We start from the raw sequence: 16,009 nt of genomic DNA on the forward strand, positions 1-16,009 counted from the left end.
GAAGAGATCAATTAAAGACATTGCATGCATATTTGCATAACCCATGGACACAGATAATAGGGTGGAGAAGGCCTAGGGAGGGGGTAGGGAGGCTAAAAGAGGTAAGGGGGTAGGGAGAGAAGGAGGAGGAGGGAACATATGTAATACTTCCAACAGTTAAAAAAAAAAATCAAATCAAATTACTTATTGACTCATACGGTTACAAACAAAACAAAATAAGAAAAAAACAAAACAAAAAACCAACCCTGAAAACTTGGGGTGAGAAGGATAACTGAAATTTTTTTGCAAAAACGTTTTCTATATCAGTCCAAATAGTCACCTGGGTAAAGTAACATAAAAACGATTGGACCATTTTTTTTGTATAATGGGAGAAGTAACAAACCACTATGGTATTTAAAAATTGGGTAAATTCTAAAGTATTAGTATATTTCTTTTTTAATACTAAGGAGTCATTGTACTCTAATAACAGATGGGTTTTAATAAAAAGGGAATAAACTAAACAGCATTTTAAAATGAATAACAAATATTCTACCAATGGCTTCAAATACTACACTTAATCACCTTCTTGCAAATAAAGTATACTTTCTTAAACATTACGTACAAATTAGGATTCTAATTTCAAACTTTCAAAAGATAACTTATTTTATAAATAATACAAATAAAAGTAATATAAATAAAGTTTCTTAAAAATCTCATGGCAAAATGTTCAGACTTACCCTCCACCACCAAAAGCTAGGGAATCCATGTCTCCTTTGATAAAAAACATATTATCACCTGTCCACTTAAAGACCTATATAAATGAAGAAAAAAAAAGAGCTTTAAATATGCAGATGAAAAGGTCACTAAACAGTTAATTCTCCTAAACTCCAAACAGTCAAAGCCTAGATGGATAGTAAGAGAAACTAGAACAAGAACAAAGTGTTTGGGCAGAAGCTGTGGTATTTTGGGTTTCACTGTTTGTATGACTAAATTTAAAAGCACATGTTCTATTGCAAGGTAATCTTCAATTCCAATTCCTCTAATTCCTTACCTCTTGACACATACTTCTCTTTTCTGACTCTATAGGTATTTAAAAATTAAATTGTTAATGAAAATAGTTGAACAAACTCATGTATACCTTTAAATTTTAGATCAGATGGGCATTAGAATGTTTTCAATTTAAGCTAGTCAAGCCACTATAAAGAAAAAAAAAGGTAATCACTTTTGAATGAAACAAAAATAATTTTTCAGGTTTTCAAGATGATTGTACATCATTATGCTTATTTAGTCATTAAAAGTTGCTAGGAATTTCACAATGGCAGTTCATATACAGAATAGCGATAATGCTGTATATTCCTTTCTGAGCCCATAATGTGTGTCTGGCTCCAGGCCAAGTATTGTACACATCAGATTCTCATTTAATTTTTAAACAATTCTGATGCATTTTATGGTCTCCATTCTAGCCACAGAAAAAATGAAGCTCAAAATTATAAATAATAAATAAAAAAAAGTGGTATTTTCAGTGAGTAAAAGGCTGAGATGAGAGAGAAGCTTAAGTACACAAGACTCCAAAGTACATGTTCCTTTATTATTGCATCTACTTATAGATGGAAAGTTGGAATGAGCATCCTTACCTCAAAGTCTGGACAGAAGGTAAAAACAAAGGTCTCTCCAGTACCATAGAAGCAATCACTCACTTTAAATGGCTCACTTGCTAATGCACCAAAAACCTAAGGATAAAAACAAAAGCACATTCTTTTATTAAGCATTATCCTATTATATATGTTTAAGTAAAATGTGAAAAATAAATTTAAGTTAATAAATAAAAGAAATCCAGTATAGTTTTATCTATTTGTACTAACAAAGGGAAACATGATCAGTGGCTATATAATTCCCATTAATGCCAAGGACAAACCATATCAGTTTCTTGATTTTTCCTAGTTTTAAAATATAAAAAGATGCTTATTATCTTTTTATTACAACAATTAAACAGACAAAAAGTTGTCTTAAATCTTAAAAAGTTGCTCCCACATTTCAGGAGGCCTTAGATGCACCATGTGTGTACAATAAGGATACCATGCTGCCACGGGGGAGCACTCAGGGAGAAAAGCCCTTCAGGACACGTAAACATTGTACTACTAAAGGTGTGCTATCTTTCTCTTCATCAGACTGTAAACTCCGTGAGGGCAGCCTTGGATCTGAAGTGTTTGGCCTGTAGATGCCATTGCCTTACAATAGTACAAGACACACAGCAGATACCCTAAGAAAAGAATAAATGAATAAAAAGACCTGAACAAGTCATTTCAATGTTCTCGGTCTAAGTTTCTACATCATAAATGGAATGTAGAGATCTCTCCACAGTCACTGTTTTGACTTTCTATTTTCATAGTCTTAATTTTTGAAACAGACTTTCTTATTGAAAGGTATATATAATATGTATGTATGTTATGTATATAAAATATAAATGGACAGCCTAATTTTGAATGATCACAAAGCAAAGTCCCATTTAACCTTCATTCAGATAAGAAACAGATTACCATTACTCCAGAAGCTTTCCGTATACCTCCTCTGCACCCCCACCCTCTCGAAAGGAAGCTACTAGCCCAACAATAATATAGACTTGTTTTGACCATTTATGAACTTTCTATAAATGGAAAGTTACTCCTCAATATTTTTAACTCATATTATGTTTGTGACACTTATCTATTCTAGGCATGTAATAGTAGTTCATTTTCATTTTTGCTTTTACTGGGTGTATAACCCTGGGAAAGCTGATGTATCTCATAAGTCATAATCAGCTCATCTTTAAAACAGGAATAAAAAAATATCAATCTCATAGGGCTTTGATGATTAAGATAATGCATAGAAAATATCAGACAAGTGTACACAATAAGCACATTAAAGGTATCAGTAGAAGCAGTAGTGCTGTTTTTTGTTGTTTTTTTTAAAATTAATATTGCTATTTCACCCCTTTTACTCTCTAATGCTGGTAATTGATTTGGACTTGCTGTTTTAGGAGCATGTGAATGTTTCCCTTGCTTATCTATTATTTTGTTCTTGGTATCATCTTCATACAACTATCTTTTTAATTTTAAAACCTTTTCCCATGCTTCTAGACTGTCAATTTCCACCCTTTCTATAAACCTCATTCTATTCTTTCCCAAATAGATATAAACAACTCTCTCTCTAAAAACTTTTGTTTTTCCTAATATTTATATTTACTACTTGGCCCATCTTGCCCAGTCTCAATGGACTGGACTCCACTAGTAAGGTAACCTACTGGTCAGAGCATCTGCCCCTGGTGGTCAGTGCACATCATAGCTTCAGGTGGAATGGTCACTTAGGCTTTTATAGATATAGACATTCTTTTCTACCAGACTATAAACTCTCTGAAGGCAGGAACTCCTTAAAATACATATCTACCTTCAGGAGCACTCAGCATTGCCTTGCATATTAAAAGTACTCAATAATTATCAGTTAAACTTAATAAAATCTAGTAATAAAAATAATTTTAGTCAAAAGAATATGCTAAAGTTCTGTTACTGTAATCTCTTAAAATGTAAGGTGTCTATATAGTTATTTACATACCTGTCCATCACTGTCTTTAATCACTATTAGCACTGGGGTGTCTAAACCTAACATTGTCCGATAAAGAGTCTTCAAGCTTGTGCCATGCTTCCCGGTTCCATAAACAAGAGTCCATGGATAGCCAATTGTTCTTGGTGGAAGATGCTTGGTAAGCTTTGAAAAATAAAATGTTAAAATTTAGTTGATAGCTTATTGTCAGTTTTTAGGATACTAATGCCAGTTGGAATTGAATGGTATTTTATAAAATTCATTCTCAACGATACTGAGATGCTTGAAGAGTAACTGTACATTTCTCAGCATGAAATACCTAGGAAAAGAATTATGCTGAACAAGATACAAATTTGAACAGACATAAGAAATATGAATTACTTATAGTGCCCTCTGTCTTGAATTGACAAAAACATTGAGTGGACTATTAATCTCATTATTAAAAACCTCTATAATAATGGCTCTAGAGGCAAACTATCAGAGTTAGAAATCAAGCTTCAATACTTTGGTATATCTGTGTGATTCTAACAAATTACTTAACCTATCTGTGGCCAATTTTCTTCACTTATAAAATGCACACAATTAAAAGTATCCAACTCCTGAAACCGGTCTGGCTCAATGGATAGAGCGTCGGCTTGGGGATTGAAGGGTCCCAGGTTCGATTCCGGTCAAGGGCATGTACCTTGGTTGCGGGCATATCCCCAGTAGGGGGTGTGCAAGAGGCAGCTGATTGATGACTCTCTCTCATCGATGTTTCTAACTCTCTATCTCTCTCCCTTCCTCTCTGTACAAAATCAATAAAATATATTAAAAAAAAAAAAAAATATCCAACTCCTACAAGTGTTGCAACAACTACATGAGATAATTCACAGAAAGCAAGTAACTAGCACCCAAAAAGAAATTAAATATTGGCTTTTGCAGTGGCTCAATCTAAATTGCTAATGTTAATTTTTTAATGTCTGCTTATCCAAATCTCCTAATATCTTCTACTAGAGGCCCGTTGCACGATATTCATGCAAGAATAGGCCTTCCTTCCCTTGGCTTTGCTCCCAGCCGCCTGGGAGCAGGCAAGTCCTGGCTCCAGAAGGAGTACCGTTCCTGTAGCTCCCTCAGTTGCCCACTCTCCCCCTCATAGCAGGCATCCTTCTCCTCCTGGCTGCTTCATGCCTGCATATGCAAATTAACCCTTCTTCTTTGTTGGGTTAATTTGCATGCCCACTCCTGATTGGCTGTGGGCATAGTGAAGGCGTGATCAATTTACATGTTTGTCTATTATTAGGTAAGATTACACCAGTTTGCTATATTGTGTTTACTTTCTCTTCATGGGAGAGGAAGACTAGGAGCAATAACCCTACTTCTTCAGTTTTCAAAACAACTAAACAGAGGCTGTTTTACTCTTAGGGGTATACACTCAGAAATGCTCACATGTGAGTATGCCATACCTTTTCAATTTGATCTGGCTGTAAGAGTTCACTGGGATCACTTAGGTTTGGTCTAAAGGATTCACACTCCAGGTCTGCCTTCACTGGAGCAACCTGCTCTGAATTGCTGTCTTCCCTTGTAGTAATCTAAAGAAGTAAACAGCAGCAGTATATTAATATAAAATTGCAATATGCTTTCAAAATGTTAGCTCTTTGAGAGAAATAAAACTTTATACCTTAGAAAAGATAGCTAAGCTTTAATTTAGAATTTTAGAAGGCAAAAGGTGCTCCATTAAAAAATATCCAGTGTAGACAAAGACTTTTTAACTACAAGATGGCATTTTTCTCATTTATACATGAAGGACAGGTAATGAATGATAGATAAGCCCATACTTTTATGGGAAAGGGAAGTGTTGCATGCAAACTTTAATTTTGTTAATGAAGGACAAAAGTGACCAACTAGCATGCTTTTTTTTTTTTTTTTAAGTTTTTGTTTTGTTTTTGTTTGTTTTTTAATATATTTTATTGATTTTACAGAGAGAGGAATTGAGAGCGAGAGAGAGTTAGAAATGTCGATGAGAGAGAAACATCGACCAGCTGCCTCTTGCACACCCCCTACTGGGGATGTGCCCGCAACCAAGGTACATGCCCTTGACCAGAATCGAACCCGGGACCTTTCTATCCACTGAGCCAAACTGGTTTCGGCAAGCATGCTTTTTATGTGAGCTATTTAAAATATGTGGGATTATTATTTTCATGGTAAACATAAAATTTGCCAAAAATAATTCAGAAAACGTCCTCAGTGCTAAAATTTTAATTTAAAGAATAGTACAATAAAAAGTATAATTTCATTGATGTGTGTGTACTTGCTTCACTGGAAAAGTTACCATTATTTAAAAAAATGCTTTCATTGTTCTTATGTTCTAAACACTGATTTTTTTTTTTATCCAGTTGAACTAAACAAATTAAAAAGTTAACTTGTTCACAAATCTATGTTTTAAATTAGATCAATTTAATGCATTAAAAAGAATGCTTTTGCCGAAGCCGGTTTGGCTCAGTGGTAGAGCGTCGGTCTGTGGACTGAAGGGTCCCAAGTTTGATTCCGGTCAGGGGCATGTATGTTGGTTGTGGGCACATCCCTGGTGGGGGGTGTGCAAGAGGCGGGTGGTCAATGTTTCTCTCTCACGGACGTTTCTAGCTCTCTGTCTCTTTCCCTTCCTCTCTGTAAAAAATCAATAAAATATATTTTTTTAAAAAAAGGCTGAACTATCAAAAATGTTGAGATTAAAAAAAAAAGAATGCTTTTGCTTGATGAAAATGATCTATTTGATATTCTTAAAATGATAAAAATGTCGATTACTTCAAAACAAACTCCTATATATTCCCTGCTATTGGCATTTGCTTTTCCCCCTATATTAATTTTATTTTAATGTATAAAATACAGTAACATTAGAAAAGAAAATATCTGAAACATAACCATTATCAATAAAATTTTTAAGTTTGAAAATAGAGTTATTTTGGAGCAGATAACTAAAACATAGCAATGCTTGACGACTTATGATTCTACACAGAAATGGAATGTGGCTAAACCAGTAGTCGGCAAACCGCAAAATACCACGTGAGGGCGCACACGTACAATGCAATTGAAACTTCATGGCCCATGTGCAGAAGTCGGTTTTCGGCTCTCAAAAGAAATTTCAATCATACTGTTGATATTTGGCTCTGTTGACTAATGAGTTTGCTGACCACTGGGCTAAACTATTTTGTTCCTTTAACAGATTTCTTACCAAAACTTAACAGCATATATTTTTAGCAAATACATGTTCTAGAACTGTATTTTTTTTTTATGAAAAGCTAAATTACAAATTCTTTCACATCATCATATTTTATTCTCATTTTGATGATGTCAAAGGTTAAAAAAAAAAAATCCAAGGCAGCAAGAGAATCATCCAAAGGAAAGAAAAAAACTGAATAGTTTCAGGAAAGTCATGAAAACATCTTACTAAGAAGAGGAAAACACACAGCACACAAAACTGGGAATTGAATTTAATTGTATTGCTTTCTTTTTTGTAAAAAGAAATTTTTTAAAAAAAAATCACAAATACTATTTCATGAATTTTATGTAATCTAGTTCTGTGTCTAACCTCTTGTATTTTTAAAAGTATTTCTAATACCAACCAGGAATATCCCAGGAACAAAAGAATTATTTCATTAAAATATTTGATGTGGGGCTGATACAGCTGAAGTAGCTTTGAAGAAGAGAGAATATTTAAGCCTTAGTATCCATTAAAATTTTTAAAATTTTCCTATAGCACTACATCTTTAAGATTCTGTTTAACAAAAATCATATCTTAAAACCAAAGGCATTCTTCCAATGTTAAAGTTAAATGGAAACTCCTCAACGCTCAAAAAATACATTGTGCTAAAAACAGTTCTAAAGCGACAGAAAATTCCTCTGAGACTTTTTCAAATGTAAAGATGACAGAAAAGATAAGCCTACAGCTCTTCAAAGCATTACTCTCCTCGTTAGTACAAAAAGGAATTTTCTGATGGGCTAATTTAGTGCTACAGTCGAAACAAATCCTTCAAAAGTGAGATTTGCCCCAATGAAAGACACTGCGACAGGGAGCAGCCACCCTCTGGCGGGGTTTGAACTACGGAAGGGGGCACCTGGAGACGTCTGCAGAGTGTGCGCAGTTCTTCAGTATTTAGAGCATCGATCCTGCGGTGATACTCAGCCACTGACACTACCTGAATATGGAGACAGGAAGACAATAATTCCACTGACAATTGAGAAAAATAGCCAAAGCAAATGTAAAAAAGGGAGAAACTTAAAAGGGGAAAGAACTGTAACTAGGATTTCTTTCCCCAACTCCATGCTAAAAATCCTAGAGATTTATATATCAAACTACAGTGAAATATACATAGTGAGTTTAACCACTACATCCAACTAGTTTGCAATATACGGTTTATTTTATGGATTGTTTTACGTAGAATTATAAAGGAAACATGTAAAACATGACATTTCTTTGCTAACACCAAAGTTTATTATATCTAAAATCTAAATGTCTTGCATAGTTTACAAAGAAAATGGTAGTTTCCACCCTCCTCTCTGAATCAGTTTAGTTCAAACATTGCATCCTAATGGCAATGCTGGAAAAAATCTTTCTAGGCAAGGTTGACAAACATAACCATACTATATGATCTGTATCAGAAAAAAAAAAAAAAAAGAAGAAGAAAAAGATATGAAGGGATTTTTAGATAACAATAAAAATAAGCCTTAGAAAGTACAAATTAGATTTTCTAATCTAATCAGCAGTACCTTTTCAGGCATGTTGCCTATACTGTTTTTGCCTCACCTGTATATTTCTTTATGGTTACTACTATAGCAGTAATTTGTGAATAAAACTTAATGACTATTTTATATTCTAAATTCCTAAAAGAAATTCTCTGTCTTCTGTAATTGCCTAGACCAGTCTCTTGTATAGTGCTGAAGTTGAAAGCCATAGTAGATAGATAAACATTATTACAACAAGACCACAAAAACAGACAAATTTCCTCTGACTGACACAACAGCCCCTATAGCTTTTTCAGATTGTGATGTAATTCCCCAAAGGGCAATCATGATATAATGAACTCTGGTGGTGCCATAAATATGTGCCGATTCTCCTGAACTATGACAAATTCCTCTTCTGATCAAATGTGTAGAGGTTCCAGACACAAAATGCTGTTAAACCAATTGGCCCATAGAGTTTAGATTTCGAATTTGGAATTTGGGATTTAAAAGGTACTTTTCTAGCCAACTAAAATAAACTACCCTGTTTCCCCGAAAATAAGACAGTGTCTTATATTAATTTTTTTCTCCCAAAGTTGCGTTAGGTCTTATTTTCAGGGGATGTCTTATCTTTCCATGCGCTAGGTCTTATTTTCAGAGGATGTCTTATTTTCGGGGAAACACTGTAGCCACCTGTAATGTTAAAGGTAATTCTAGAAAGAGCTATAAACCTGTTATGAAAGCTATGAAAGACATGAGAACAGAAAAAAGGAAAAGATACTGAAGATATTTCCATCCTGGCCATTGTTATTATATTGACTTTTGCAAAGAAATAATGCTTTGCAAAAGTCAATATGATATCTATCAGTTGTACCAGTTAATAATGCTGATTTTTTTCAATAGATGGAGGTTACTTATATGTTAATATATATGTGATTTGATATGTATGCTATTTTCTTGTATTGACAGCAAGCTTCAAAACTTCATATGTTAAATTTTCTGAAGGTGTTAACAGGCATCCTTCTCCCCCTGGCTGCTTCATGAAGAGAGAGAGCAAGATACTGAAAGAATATTGGGAGAAATAGTGACAGAAAACTTCCCCTACCCGGGGAAAGAAATAGACTTACAAGTCCAGGAAGCGCACAGAACCCCAAACAAAAGGAATCCAAAGAGGACCACACCAAGACACATCATAATTAAAATTCCAAGAGCAAAAGACAAAGAGAGAATATTAAAAGCAGGAAGAGAAAAGAAGGTAGTTACCTATAAAAGGAGCACCCATACAATTGTCAGCTGATTTCTCAACAGACACCATGCAGGCCAGACAGGAATGGCAAGAAATACTCAAGGTGATGAACAGCAAGAAACTACAGCCAAAAATACTCTACCCAGCAAAGCTATCACTCAGAATCGAAGGCTAGATAAAGAGTTTCACAAATAAAAAAAAGCTAAAGGAGTTCATCACCTCAAACCAGAATTATATGAATTGCTGAAGGGGGTTCTTTGGGAAGAGGAAGAAGATAAAGACAAAAATTATGAACAACAAATACGTAACTATCAACAAGTGAAACTAAAAGCCAAGGGAATTAAAAAATCTGATGAACAATATTAATTGTTGAATATAATAGAATCAGAGGAATGGAAGGGGAGTGGACTGACGAATCTCAGGGAAAAGGGGATTGGGGGGTTGCAGGAAAAGACTGAACAAAAACTGTGCACCTATGGATGAGGACAGTAAGGGGGTGGGGAAAAGAGCAGAGGGTAGGGTGGGAACCTGGTGGAGGGGAGCAATTGGGGGAGAGGGGAAGAAGAGGAACATTTGTAGTAATCTGAACAATAGTGGTTTATTTTTTAAAAAATGTTGAATTTCGTGCCAAAAAAAAGAGCATTTGCAGGAAGTTTTAATTCATTTCTTTATTTTGAAGAAAAGTGTTGCTGAACATTATTGCATACTTTGGGAAGCTTATGGTGAACATGCTCCATCTCGATACTTGTGAACATTTGTTTAAATGCTTTAAAAATGATGATTTCAATGTGAAAGACAAAGAACATCCAGGTCAAAGGAAAAAGTTTGAAGACTAAGAATTACAAGCATTATTGGATAAAGATGCGTGTCAAACTCAAAAAACAACTTGCAGAAAGATTAAGCGTTTCTCAGCAAACAATCTCCGAAGGTTTACAAGCAATGGGAAAGATTTGAAAAGAAGGAAAATGGGTGCCACATCAACTGAACAAAAGACAAATGGAAAACCGAAAAGTCATTAGTAAAATGTTGCTTCAATGCCGCGAAAGTCTTTTTTGCATCAAATTGTGACTGGCAAGGAAAAGTGGATTTATTTTGAGAATCCCAAATGCACAAAATCATTGGTTGATCCAGGTCAACCATCAACATCAACTGCAAGGCCAAATCGCTTTGAAAAGAAGACAATGCTCTGCGTTTGGTGGGATTAGGAAGGTGTAGTGTATTATGAGCTTCTAAAATCAGGTGCAATCATTAATACTGATCGCTACCGACAACAAATAATCAATATGAACCACACTTTGATTTTAAAACCACCAGAATGGGCCAGAACAGTGGTTGGCAAACTCATTAGTCAACAGAGCCAAATATCAATAGTACAACAACTGAAATTTCTTTTGAGAGACAAATTTTTTAAACTTAAATTTTTTCTAACGCCACTTCTTCTAAATAGGCTTGCCCAGGCCATGGTATTTTGTGGAAGAGCCACATTCAAGGGGCCAAGGAGCCGCATGTGGCTCACGAGCCGCAGTTTGCCGACCACGGGGCCAGCAGACACAGCAAAGTACTTTTGCTTCGTGATGGTGCACCATTACACACTTCAAAACCAGTAAAAGACACGTTAAAAGATCTTGCCTGGGAAGTATTAACCCACCCGCTGTAATCCTTCAGATTACCACTTGTTTCAATAGATGGCACATGCACTTTCTGAGCAGCACTTCAAAACATAGAAGAAGAGGAAAATTGGGCTGTTCTCCTCTCTCTCCATCTGTGGAGACAGCCAGATTGGGTCCCTCCTTCTCCTTCTCCCCCTCCTCTAATCCTGGTTTCTCTATCTCCTCCTTAATGAATCTCGCTCATTACTGTGGAATAAACCTCCTCTTTAATATGTTAAAAAAAAAAAGGGGGGGGAGGAGGAGGAGGAGGGGGAGGAGAAGAAGAAATGGAAAATTGGATCTCTGAATGGTTTGCCTCAAAACAAGAAAAGTTCTAGTGGGATGGTATCCACAAATCACCTGAAAGATAGGGGGAAATGTGTAGCTAGTGATGGACGTTACTTTGAATAAATCACTTTTGATGTTTCTCTTGAAATTATTGTTTTTCCTTTGATTACAAAATCCCCATTATTAATTGGTACACTTGGTAACTCTACTTACAAAGAAACCCAAAGTGGTTATGATCTCCAGCTTCTGGGGGATCAAAAAGACCTGGTTTAGTTCCTCCCTTTTCTATTTCATCATAAAACAATAGAAATAATAAGAGTTCATACTGAATAGCGTTTTTATATATAATGCATATAAAGGACTGAGTATAGTGGCCAGCATATAGCAAATGAGAACTACTACTAACACTTCTTTTAGTTGATCATTTTTTTTTGCCTATTACCCTAAGTACTGAAGGATAATGCCTGAAGAGCTTTCTCATTTATTTTTTGTTTTTATTTTTGATATTAAAGTATTTCAGTTTTGAAAGCTCAACTATTTTGTATACCTCGAATGACTGTTCTGAAATTAATTTTCAATTTCCGTATTAGATACAAATATTAAAGACCTTTCAACTGAGAACAACAGAATTATCAGTGAACATGAAAAAACAATAATTAGGCACTATAAATAAAAAGGATAAATAGTGATGAAAGGAGACTTGACCAGAAGTGGTGAACACACAATTCAACATATCAATGATGTATTGTAGAACTGTATACCTAAACCTATAACATTTTATTAACCAATGTCACCCCAATAAATTCAATTAAAAACCAAAAAATAAAAATAAAAAACAGCAGCCTTGCTTTTCTATGGCTAGCAAAATAAATCTCTACTGGATATTTAATGGTCAATTATATTTTTCTTTATTTTTCCCATGATATTCAGTCTAGTCAGGAGTCCCCTTGCCAAGTACTTTCAAATTACATGACTTATCTACTCCTCTGAATACCTTCTATCCCCTCTAGTTAACACCAATCTTACACTTATTTCTTAAAACCTTCTTTTACCATATTAAACACACTTCCGGGAGGAAGTAAAACTGAGTTATAAGCTCTCAAAATGGAACAGCAATAATCTAATTTCATCAACATCACTGACAATAGAAGTTATTGGTGAGGGAAGCATGAATTGCCATTGTAAACATTTGGTAAATTCAAAATTTCTTTAATGTCCATAATACTTTTTCTAAAACAATGTAGTCTTTATTAAGGCTTACAAACTCACCACTTCCTTCACCTTCTAAACATTTACTCATGCTGTGATGAAGATACATAAAACTACCATGAATATCATGAATTTATGAATTAATAAAGACAAGGGATTTGTTATCAAATGAGTACAGAAATATACTTCCTCTTCTGAAAATGAAAGAATAAAGAGATATAGAATCCTAGAATAAATCTTAATTTTTATCCCTGGTAAATCATACTCCATGTATAGAATCTATAACTTTACCCAAAACATTAAACCTAAGCAGAAAATAGATATTTTTCTACAAAATGTCCTATTTGCTGGGACCGGTTTGGCTCAGTGGATAGAGCGTCGGCCTGCGGACTGAAAGGTCCCGGGTTCGATTCCGGTCAAGGGCATGTACCTTGGTTGCGGGCACATCCCCAGTGGGGGGTATGCAAGAGGCAGCTGGTCGATGTTTCTCTCTCATCGACGTTTCTAATTCTCTGTCCCTCTCAATTCCTCTCTGTGTAAAATCAATAAAACATATATTTTAAAAAAAGTCCTATTTTACATTTTTAATTATTAAGGATACACAGGTGTGGAAACCAATACCCTCCAATTAAAAGTGTACAAAGTAATTATTGAAGAATTAAGTGTTGCATATTGCTAAATCCCAGAGGTCTGAAGTACAACATGGCCTACCTTCTGCAGAATTAAGTGCTTACTCTCTAGTCTTTCAGCCTTTGACAAGAAAAACAAATTAATGGCAGGATTAAATTTACCCATTTCTATACAAAGGACCAACAACAATCATAACAGAACAACAGGTGAAAATAAATAACATTTAGTTTTTATTTGCTTTATATTTATAGGATGCTGTCAATCCCATAAGTAAGAACATGTTCTATATATAAAGACCAATATTTTGATCTAATAGTCCTCCTTCCAGGATGTTCCAGTACTTTCCCCTAAGATTATCCCACAAAACCACCAAAAACCTCCTTCCTCCAACTGCCTTCCAGAGTAATAAAAGTCTGGCAGATTATCTGTGAATATGCCATTTTTATTCCTTACTTATTCCTTACTGTTATTCCTTAGTAAAAGGAGATGACATTTATACTTACTTTGGTATCCAAAAATATACTAAACAGGAGGAAATCTAAGTGTGACTGTTGTGTCTAACTAAAAGGGCGTTCAGCAGCACTCTTTGTTATATACAAAATCATATTACAAAACCAAACCTGGATTATGGTAAACATTTGCTTATTTTGCCTTAAATTAAAACTATTGCTTTCAAAATGATTCTTTATGACACTTTACTAAAGGAGGTATAAAAAGGAGCAAACAGAGAATCATGAATTAGATAACTGGAAATTGAGGGGGGGAAATTAAATCCAGAATTAATTCAAAGCAAATAAAAGTTATGATATGAATAAATCTTCTGCATTTAAAATTACTTCCTATTAAATATATGTGCAGATGACTCATATTTTCATGAGAGGGGTGATTCTTTTAGTCAAAAAGAAACCTGTTAACTACTTAAAACCATTCAACTATAATATGCATAAATGGTATTAGCTTACTGGAACAATAAATATTAGAAATGAATCTCATAAAAAGGGAATAATTTCTTTTCTGCATAGCATATAAGAGGAAAATAATACTTATTACATAAATCCACTATTAAAGTTGGGAAACTTCAAAACTATACGTGATTCAGAAATTAATGGACAAAACATCAGTAAGGACATAACTGAATTAAAGAGTCCTTCAATTTATTGGATCTAATTGACCTGTATAAAATAACTTCTTCACCTGGGGGAGGGGGGAGGAGTGGCACAGGGAGGTCAATTGGGGGGAAAAGGAGACATATGCAATACTATAAGCAATAAAAATAAAGAATTTCTCCAGCAACAGAATACACATTTTTCTCAAGCTCACATGGAACAGTCACAACTCAGACCACATTCTGGGCCATAAAACATACCTCAATAAATATAAATAAAAAAGAATGCTCTCAGACCAATATGAAATTAAACTAGAATCAATAACAGAGGAATAGTGGGAAAATACTAAAATACTTTTAAACAACACATTTCTTATTAATGCATAGTCAAAAAAATCCTGTGAAGAAAAAGTATTTTGGACTAAATGAAGCTATAGCAGCAATCAATAAAATAGAATCCAGAAAATCAATAGAGAAAAATCAACAAAACCAAGAGCTAGGTCTTTGAAAAACGTGATAGACAGACATGAACACAGCAGGGACAATGGGCCAAGAACAGAAGGTCACCAGGATGCAAAGGCCTGGATGCCTAACAAAGGACAATTATAGAAACAATAGTCTCCAGGGTCCCTTTCCTCCCCTAATATATCACCGGTCATGTGGTTTGGACCCCCTGACTTTTCCTCCCTAGAGATAACATCTAGGCTCAGTTGTATTTAGGCTCAAGGCCCAGAAAAACAGCAAAACCAGGGGAGCAACTCCATGCCATGGCTAACCTCAGGACCAGCTGCACTAAGAAAAAAACCCCTACTGTGGTGCCGACCAATCAGTGGAGACCATGACCTGGAAGAAGCACACTTGGAAAGCTGATGAATATTCTACTGAGACCCTCCCCTGAGACCTCCCTAAAATCTCGACTTGCAAGAGAAATAAATACCCTGAACACAAAGGACCCAGGCATGTATACTCTACACCAGTGGTCAGCAAACCATGGCTTGCAAGCCACATGCGGCTCTTTGGCCCCTTGAGTGTGGCTCTTCCACAAAATACCATGGCCTGGGCAAGTCTATTTTGAAGAAGTGGCGTTATAAGAAGTTTAAAAAATTTGGCTCTCAAAAGAAATTTTAATCCTTGTACTGTTGATATTTGGTTCTGTTGACTAATGAGTTTGCTGACCACTGCCCTAAACTCTAAGGGACCCCAGAAGACTTGCAACCAGAGGAGCAGTGGGCAGTGACAGCTGATCCCAGGTTAACCCCCTAAACCTGTATCCAAGGCTCCCCTTTCTCTGACTTCCCAGTGAGCCAAAGCAGCCCAGCCTAGGCTCTCTTGTTGCTTCTTCAATGACCTTCTGTGTGTTTTAGCTGTGTCCAATAAATTCTTGCTTGCTTTGTTGCAATTTCTCTCTTGATTAAAATCTTTCCATCAAGACAAGAGCATTGCTGGTAACAAAAATATCAATAAAATTGATAAACTTCTAGCAAGACTAAAATAAGACAGAAAGGACACAAATTAATTGTATCAGCAATAAAGAGGGGGAAATATTGATTTCATCAATATTGATTCTTTGGACATTAAAAGAATAATAGAAATATTATAAAGAACTCTATACCCACAAATTTGATAACCTAG

The 16,009-nt window shown here is 35.1% G+C and overlaps 1 protein-coding gene across 8 annotated transcripts in view; it reads right to left on the bottom strand.

Moving 5' to 3' along the window:
• Positions 1–16,009, bottom strand: part of OXR1 (oxidation resistance 1) — a 267,440-nt gene that overhangs the window by 3,733 nt on the left and 247,698 nt on the right. For 5 of the 8 annotated variants that reach the window (XM_084864407.1, XM_084864408.1, XM_084864412.1 and 2 more), the window contains 5 exons: positions 7,647–7,727; positions 4,998–5,123; positions 3,568–3,720; positions 1,614–1,709; positions 717–790 (listed from right to left, as the gene is read on the bottom strand). In XM_084864407.1, coding sequence (XP_084720533.1) covers positions 717–790; positions 1,614–1,709; positions 3,568–3,720; positions 4,998–5,123; positions 7,647–7,727 — 530 coding nt within the window. The remainder of the gene's footprint in view (positions 1–716; positions 791–1,613; positions 1,710–3,567; positions 3,721–4,997; positions 5,124–7,646; positions 7,728–16,009) is intronic. The other 3 variants (XM_084864410.1, XM_084864411.1, XM_084864414.1) reach the window with 1 other exon arrangement.

This window comes from Pipistrellus hanaki (genome assembly GCF_964339955.1).
Source record: "Pipistrellus hanaki genome assembly, chromosome: 17".
NCBI classification, from domain to species: Eukaryota; Metazoa; Chordata; class Mammalia; order Chiroptera; family Vespertilionidae; genus Pipistrellus; species Pipistrellus hanaki.